Source organism: Trypanosoma conorhini, assembly GCF_003719485.1.
Source record: "Trypanosoma conorhini strain 025E chromosome Unknown Tco_14.4_contig_00047, whole genome shotgun sequence".
Classification (NCBI taxonomy): domain Eukaryota; phylum Euglenozoa; class Kinetoplastea; order Trypanosomatida; family Trypanosomatidae; genus Trypanosoma; species Trypanosoma conorhini.
The window spans coordinates 1-7,057 of record NW_021704134.1 but is presented as its reverse complement, the minus strand read 5'-3'; the positions used below and the strand labels follow the sequence as shown (position 1 = coordinate 7,057).

The window sequence follows — 7,057 nt, the reverse complement described above, 5'->3', positions numbered from 1 at the left end:
GCCTCTGCTTTTGAGGGGGCATTCGCGCCGCGAAGATCCGCGCCGCTAGACACATTCGTGCGCACACACCCAGAGAGAGGTGTGTGGTGTGGTGTGAAAGGAGGAGAGAATTAAAGAGATGGCTGCGTCCAGCAACGATGCGAGGGACGTCAAACTGACCGCTCTCATCAAGACGATGTTTGAGCGCGTGCCAAAGGAGAAGCGGCTGACGGTGGAGGTTGTGATGCAGCTGCTCAAGGCGAAGTACGTGGATACCTTCCCGGCGGAGTACCTCGCAGATCGCACCGGGCTGCTTGCCGGCCTCATTGACTCATTCTACAGCGCAGAGAGCACCGGGAAGAGGGACTCCGGCGAGAATGGCAACTCCAAGAAAAATAATAACGAAGGTGGCGAGGGGGGAGACGATGAGAGCGATGACGACGACGATGAGAGCGATGACGACGACGATGAGAGCGATGACGACGATGATGAGAGCGGCGATGGTGAGGAGGAAGACGAAGATGAAGACGAGGCTGAGGAGGATGAGGAGTCTGACAGCGCGGTGGCGGACGAAGCGGGTGGCGACGACGGGGGTGCGCCGGCAGCGAAGCGGCAGCGACTAGAGGAGGGCGCCAGTGATGTGGCGCGGCGTTGCCACGAAATGGTGGACTGCCTGCGCCGCCTGAGCTACCGCGTGCGGAAGCAAGAGGATGGGGAGTCGTCAGAGACGTACCTGCAGCAGTACTTGTTGCCCCTCTTCCAGGAGAAGGGGCTGGACCCGGCGCGATACGGCAAGGCTGACGTGAGACACTACCGAGTGAAGCGGGAGCTCGAGCAACTACAATCCGACGGCGCCGATGTCAACTTGGACCGCGCTACACGTGCCGGCCGCGGCCTCAATCGTCTTCCGACGGCCAAGGACGCCACCATCAACGTCAGGACGTCGCAGTTCCTCGATGAGGAGTAGGAAGGGTCGTGCAGGTTATCCACTGCCTCTCACTCTCCTTCACTCCGCCCCTACTCCCTCCTCTGTTTGCCCCTCTTTTTCATCTTATTGGTTTTGTTTCGTCTTTGGGTTCCTCCTCCAACCCCAACTTTACGTGGTCGTCGGCAGAGTGCGGGTGAAGTTGGGCCACATAAGGCGGCGTGCTGCCGCTTGTTACATAGAGCGCGTGATGGAATATGTTCTGCTATATTTCCTTAATTCCTTATCTGTTCTCACTTCAGTTTCCCTCCCTCTCTGCCTGTTGCCTCCCATCCATTTTTTTTTTTGCTTGGGTGGTTAACTGGTGCTTCTGCCGCCCGACGTGTGCGTGCCTTTTTTTTTTGTTACTTCACACGTTTGCCGTGACAACCAACAAAAACAAACAAAAAAGGTGTCGAGCGAAGGGTTGGATGGGGAAGGAATGCGAGTCGAGGCATGTCCAATTCTCAAGCACGAAGAGAAGCCCGACGTTGCAGAGCCGTTCTTCTCCCTGCGGCCTTTCGCGGCGGGGGCGGCCGATGCGTCGCCCGTGACGGAGACAACCAACGACAGTCACACTAAAGACGAGCACGAGAGTGACAGAGTTAATGATGGTGCCCACGGGACTCCGGCCCCGCTGGAAAAACTCCCAACAAAGGATCCTGGCTGGTCGATGTCGCTTCTTGCGTTTCATCAGCAACGCTACGATTATTTTCTTCAGGCGTATTTTGGCTATGGGGTGGAGCAGCGGGCCAAATGCATTCGCCAGGCGGCACAGATGTGTATGATTGGTCTTGGATTGCAGAAGAAGAGTCAACCGCGAAGCGGCGACATGGTTCACGCCATGCGACGTTTTCTCCGGCATTCTGTGCTTGCGGTGGAGGGAGACGCTGTTTTTGTCAAGCTTGTGCCGAAGGCGAGGCTGCGGTGGTGCGACGAGGGGAATGATCACTTCGATGACCCACGGCAGTGGCCCAATGCTCGCTGTATCGCTCTCCACTATGGCCTACCCTCGCTGACCGCAACGTCCGGCGCGTGTGGCCCCGATGCCAGCACGAAAACTTTGCTTGGCGTGAAGGCAGAGCAGGAGCTAGAGGATCGAAAGTTCCCAGCGGCGACGCTAATAGCGGTGGTGGCCACCACTCCTATCGAGGAGGGTGAGGCTGTGCGTCTCTGTCTTCGCTCCTACCACCGTTGCCTGGACGAGGCGATGTGGTACGAGCAACTCTTTGGACCTCGCCGCAATGAAGGGAGTGCGGGGGCATCCAGCGTGACCCGGGGGCAAAAGCGGTTTGACATGTGGCCGGAGGGTTTGGCCTTTTTCCATGGCGTGGGGGCACGCCACGCGGGGGCGGATCCGGTGGCGGGCTTCCCATTTACACTACTCGACCTCGCGGAGGCAAGAGAAATAGGGGAGGGCCAGAAGGGCCTCTTCGCCGCACACCCTGTGCCGTACGCCACGTGCTTCCTGTACTGCGGCCCCGCCGTTGCCACCAAGGTCGTGGAGGAGGGGCGGGTGGGTGCCGCAGTGAAAAACAGCACCGACGCCGCGACTGCCACCAATGCCCCTAACACCGCTAGTAATTCTACTAATTCCACTGACGCTATGGCTGTCGTCTCCGCTTCCTCCGTTGCGGCCAGTAACCCCACAACGAGCGCCAGCTGTGACAATGGGACTGTCAATAATGCCAGTAACAACAGCCTTGACGCCGAGGATGAGCTGTGGAGTGGCATACCAATTCATGACGCAACCTACGCGCTTGGAATGGGACGGCACGGAATTTGTTTTGGCCAAGGTCTTATGCGATACGCCAATCATCGCTATAACATTAGCAGGTTTGGGAATGTGGAGCTTTGCTCTGTGATCCTTTCGGTGACTAGCGAGTTTTCTGCATTGGCGGCGGAGCTTGAGCGGCGGCGCAACCTTGCCTCACGGAAGCGACGGACGAAGTCGAGAAACGAGCTGAGACGCGTTCCAAACAAGTCAACTTCAATTTTGAACGGAAAACGGGCTGACGAGGTGATGAGTGCAAAGAAGCGGCGTTACCGCCCTCTCGTTGGGCGTCGCATATTTTTGGAAGAACACAGCCACTTTGTTACCATTCCATTCTTCATTGCAACAACTGATATAGAGGAAGGTCAGCAACTGCTGGCGTGGACCTACGGTGAAGAGTATGACGCCCGTCTTGAGCGGCAAGTTGTGTGCGATGGGCACCTTGTGCCCTATGCCGATGCAACTGTGCTCGATACACGGGTTCCTGTGGGCCGTTGGCAGTGTTATAAGGGGGACTACCGTCACGGTATGGGTGTCAGTGACATTGTTTGGTGCCGCCAGCCCTCACTGAGTGGGTTTCGAGACCCAGTGGATGACTTGTTTGTCGTTCTGGATATGCCATCGCACGGCATGGGTTATCTGCTGCTGCGTCCCCTCACCCGTGGTCGCATCGCCCAATTTCAGGCGCTCCTTGAGCCCCACCACGAGTCGCTGGATGAACTGATTCTTTTGGATGTCTGTGAGTCCAAGGCGCTGGAGCGATGCATCATCGCCCACATTGATACGGTGGCCCTGCTCCTTGTCGACATAGACTATTGGACGCTGAAAGGTGTCAAACGGACCCCCGCAGCCTCTCCGCTTGCGTGGAACAGTTGTGGCTGTGGTGGAGGGTCTTCGTGTTTGCTTCGTCAAGTCGTCGTGAATGCTGCGGCTCTCCGGGCTACGACGAGGCTAGTCCTCGAAAGCGAACATGTTCGCATGACGACGGCCAACACGAGGGTTCTCACTGGATCTGTGTGGCCCTTTCTGCAGGGGCGTGACGCTGCTGCGGGCCCTTGCAGCCGAAACGGCGCGGCTAGGGGCAGCAAGAGTGGTCCGGCTACGACGAAGGAGGCTTCCTGTCCTTTGTAAGGCTTTTTTTTTTGACTCTGCATCGCTTCTTATCTACACCTGCGCCATGGGTGTTCCACGTTCTCTCGCTGTGTTTCTGTCTCTCTGTCTCTGTGTCTCTGTGTGGGCGAGTGTGTTTTTTCCCTGACTCTCCGCGGGGGCCCGGGAGGACGACGCCACCTGCGGAAATGGCTTACGTGGGTCTGTGGGGTGAATTGTGCCATTCGGCGGCGGGAAGCTGCAATGCAGACGACAACGCGAAAGGAGGAAATAAAGCAAAAACCTTTCGTTTGCCTCTTTATATATATATACATATTTTTTCTGTTGGTCCTTTTTTTCTTCGGGGTGGCTGCCTGCCCACAAATGCGCACTCAGTCGAGACAAGAGGTACGCGGAGGCGTGGGCGGTGGGAGCGAGGCCTGCGTCTTTTCGCGCCTGCCAGGGGACAGCAACAGGCCGGGCGGCGAAGAGGCAGAGGGGGGAACGTAAGAATACGAGCAACTATGCCTCCAGGGAAGGAGCGACTTTTTCAGGCCTACACCACTGTCCTTGGCACAAAGGCATACGTACTTCACAGTGTGCCGTTTGACGACAGCTGCGAGGGCACTGCGGCGGAGGAAAAGGAGAGGACTGCTAGTGGGTTACAACGCCATGCCGCACCCTTGCTAGGGCCGCGACGCAAGTTTCCCCCAGGCAAGAAGAAGTCGTCTGGGACAAGTGTTCTGCCGCAAGTCACACGGTGGGGTTATTTGCGGGGAGAAAATGAGAAAACCATAGGGGATAACGTTGGCTCGCTATCAACCAACAGGCGAGGCAGTGCCAGTAGGGTATTCTCTGGGTTAACCGCCGATCTTGGCCGTCACTTGCCTACGACAGTTGTAGTGCCCCCACTGTCGTCATCTGCTTCGTCGCGAGCCCCGCGACCTGCGTCTATGGAAGCCGCCTTGCGTGCGGAAGAAGCATCACCGGCGGCGGAGGAACTGGCTGTGCCTGCGGTATCGGCCGCAGATATTTCACCTCTTTTTCACGCGCCAGCGATTGTGTCTCCCGATGTGCCGGAGCTTTCATTTATGCCGCCATCACACGTTAGCTACGGACATGTGGCATGCCCTTCCACTTGCTCGGCTGACAAACACCAATACATGATGGGGAATGGTTTTGTTTACTGTCCGCAATGTGGGCTTAGGCTGCGCCAGGGGGCGTTGGTGGAGTATTCGCCGGCTGACTGTCCAGTTACCCACGAACGGGAAGGCGGCGGGGGGGAGGAGGAGGCCAGCACCTATTGTTTTCTCTGCGGCGCCCTCATGGGTGCTCCTCCCAGGCCGCCCCAGCGAGGGGAGAGGGAAGAAGGCCCGACGGGGGGAAGCGCCCTCGGGCTTCGCTGGCAACCACAACCGCCCCGGGTTGGAGTGCCGAGCGCGGCGTGCCTGTGGCCAACCTCCACGACGTTAGAGGAGCCCCAGGCGGTGAAGAAGTCTCATGCACCCTCCTCTGCAGCGCCTAGAGCTGCGGCTGCAGCAGCGGCGGATAAAGCGGTGGGTTCCCCCCCTCTACATTCAGAAGGAGTAACACAAGAGAAGGCTACACGGGCGTCGCTGCCCACGTATGCCTCTGTATTGCACGCCGGCGTAGAGCCGAGGATGCCTTTCTCAGTCTCACAGGAGGAAATGCTGTACACCGTCGGCGTGCCTGGTGTCTCATGTGGCCTTCCCCACTGTGCCTTGTGCCAGTCGCCCGTGGATCCACCGCTCCCGCCTGTCAGGTCGACGCGAACTCATCTGGCGAAGGACGAGGGAGAGGGGCGTGGTGGGGCCGGTGTTGTTGTTGTTCATAATCACTACTACCACCGAAGCTAGGCCCATCCCGTGTTGAGCCGAAATGTGCTGCGGGAAACACTCCTCGCTTGCTTTCCAGTGTATCATTATCAACTGTACCCAGTAGAGAAGCAGCATTTCGAGGGAGGACGAAAAGGAAATGCGGAAATGTAAAAAAAAAAACACAGTGCGATTTAATGGAATGCCCTTCTTCCTTGCTTTTATGTGTGTGTGTGTGTGTGTTTTGCACTTCGGACCGTAGCAGGAGCGCTGCTGCTGCGAATACAGCTACTCCGCCTAACGCTATTTCTTTTGTTGCCTCTGCTGCCTTGAGAGGAAACTGAAGGTGGGCACTATTTTTTGTGCTTGCTCTGATGGATGCTACTGTGGATCTGCGACGCGTCGCCGCGCGGCGAAGGGCGGCCGCCAAGCGACGACGACAGCGTCTCTTATCGGCCAGTGACAACGGCGCCATTGTAGAGTATGAGCCTGCGACGTCTGGCGCTGCCGCCGCACCGTCGCAGCGCATTTCCCTTCCGCCGCGTCACACCCTTACACGCCCAAAACTCTTTGCGTACTACAGGCTGGTCACCGGAGGCGAGCCATCCTCGATGCAGGGCGATCCCGCAGAGGAGAGCTACAACTACAGCTGGTTCACTCCAGCCGGTATTGAGCGAGGGAGGAGAAGAGTAAAGGGCCGACGCCGATTGCAAGACGCCCTAGTTGCGGCTAGAGATTCACGGTGTGCTCTCGAAGAAGGTGTTAGAGGTGTTTTTGACTCCGGCCACTTGTATTCCCCCATTTGCCGCCGGTTTGTGCGCGCTGCCGACGAGAAAGTCATCGTTGAGGAGCTCAAAGTGAAGGCAAACCAATGCGTTGGGAATACCGAGGGCGCGGAGACGACCATTATTTTGGTGCAGCCGGTGGCTGGGGAACTTCCCACGGAAGAAGAGGTGCTCCGCGACGAGTTGATTCGCGTGGCACCTAAAGGACGCGAGTGGGATCGGCAGCATGCGCTGCGCCACGGAATTGGCCCGACAGCTCAAGAGGCCATCATTGACGGCTGCGTCGATCCGAGGTATCGCCTTCCGGGCGACTACGTGCGTCGGAATGGACGGGGGGTGGTGGTGGATGCACATGGATGTCCGATGCCTGTGAAGAGGAAGTTTGCATCAAGAGACACTGAGGCCGCTTTGCGTCGCAGCGTTGTATAGTTTTTCTTTACTCTGCAAGGAAGTGGAGGCCATCATTGGTGAGAAGGCAATCACTGCTGACGGAGCTTTACTCCCGTATTTTCTACACAATGGTTATTTTAGGCGATTCTGGAGGGCTTTCTGGTGGATTGCGCAACGGCAAAAAGAGAAGAGAGGGGGGGGGGAAGGAAAAAAAAAACATTGCTGCTTTGCATCTTGTCAC

The 7,057-nt window shown here is 57.5% G+C and overlaps 4 protein-coding genes across 4 annotated transcripts, besides 2 other annotated features; all 4 read left to right on the top strand.

Moving 5' to 3' along the window:
• Window positions 1-118: 118 nt before the first annotated feature.
• On the top strand, window positions 119-946 carry Tco025E_01435 (uncharacterized protein; the record flags this gene model as incomplete). Its single annotated transcript, XM_029368373.1, has 1 exon — window positions 119-946. The coding sequence occupies one exon, from the start codon at window positions 119-121 to the stop codon at window positions 944-946; it is 828 nt and encodes a 275-aa protein (XP_029231492.1).
• Window positions 947-1,385: 439 nt separating this feature from the next.
• Window positions 1,386-3,848, top strand: Tco025E_01434 (uncharacterized protein; the record flags this gene model as incomplete). The annotated part of the gene is made up of 1 exon (XM_029368372.1): window positions 1,386-3,848. One exon carries the CDS (start codon window positions 1,386-1,388, stop codon window positions 3,846-3,848), a length of 2,463 nt encoding a protein of 820 aa, XP_029231491.1.
• Window positions 3,849-3,909: 61 nt separating this feature from the next.
• Window positions 3,910-3,964: a sequence feature (GA-rich).
• Window positions 3,965-4,330: 366 nt separating this feature from the next.
• On the top strand, window positions 4,331-5,683 carry Tco025E_01433 (uncharacterized protein; the record flags this gene model as incomplete). The annotated part of the gene is made up of 1 exon (XM_029368371.1): window positions 4,331-5,683. One exon carries the CDS (start codon window positions 4,331-4,333, stop codon window positions 5,681-5,683), a length of 1,353 nt encoding a protein of 450 aa, XP_029231490.1.
• Window positions 5,684-5,865: 182 nt separating this feature from the next.
• Window positions 5,866-5,884: a microsatellite.
• A 131-nt stretch (window positions 5,885-6,015) lies between these two features.
• Tco025E_01432 (uncharacterized protein) lies at window positions 6,016-6,855 on the top strand (the record flags this gene model as incomplete). Its single annotated transcript, XM_029368370.1, has 1 exon — window positions 6,016-6,855. One exon carries the CDS (start codon window positions 6,016-6,018, stop codon window positions 6,853-6,855), a length of 840 nt encoding a protein of 279 aa, XP_029231489.1.
• Between the last annotated feature and the right edge of the window lie 202 nt (window positions 6,856-7,057).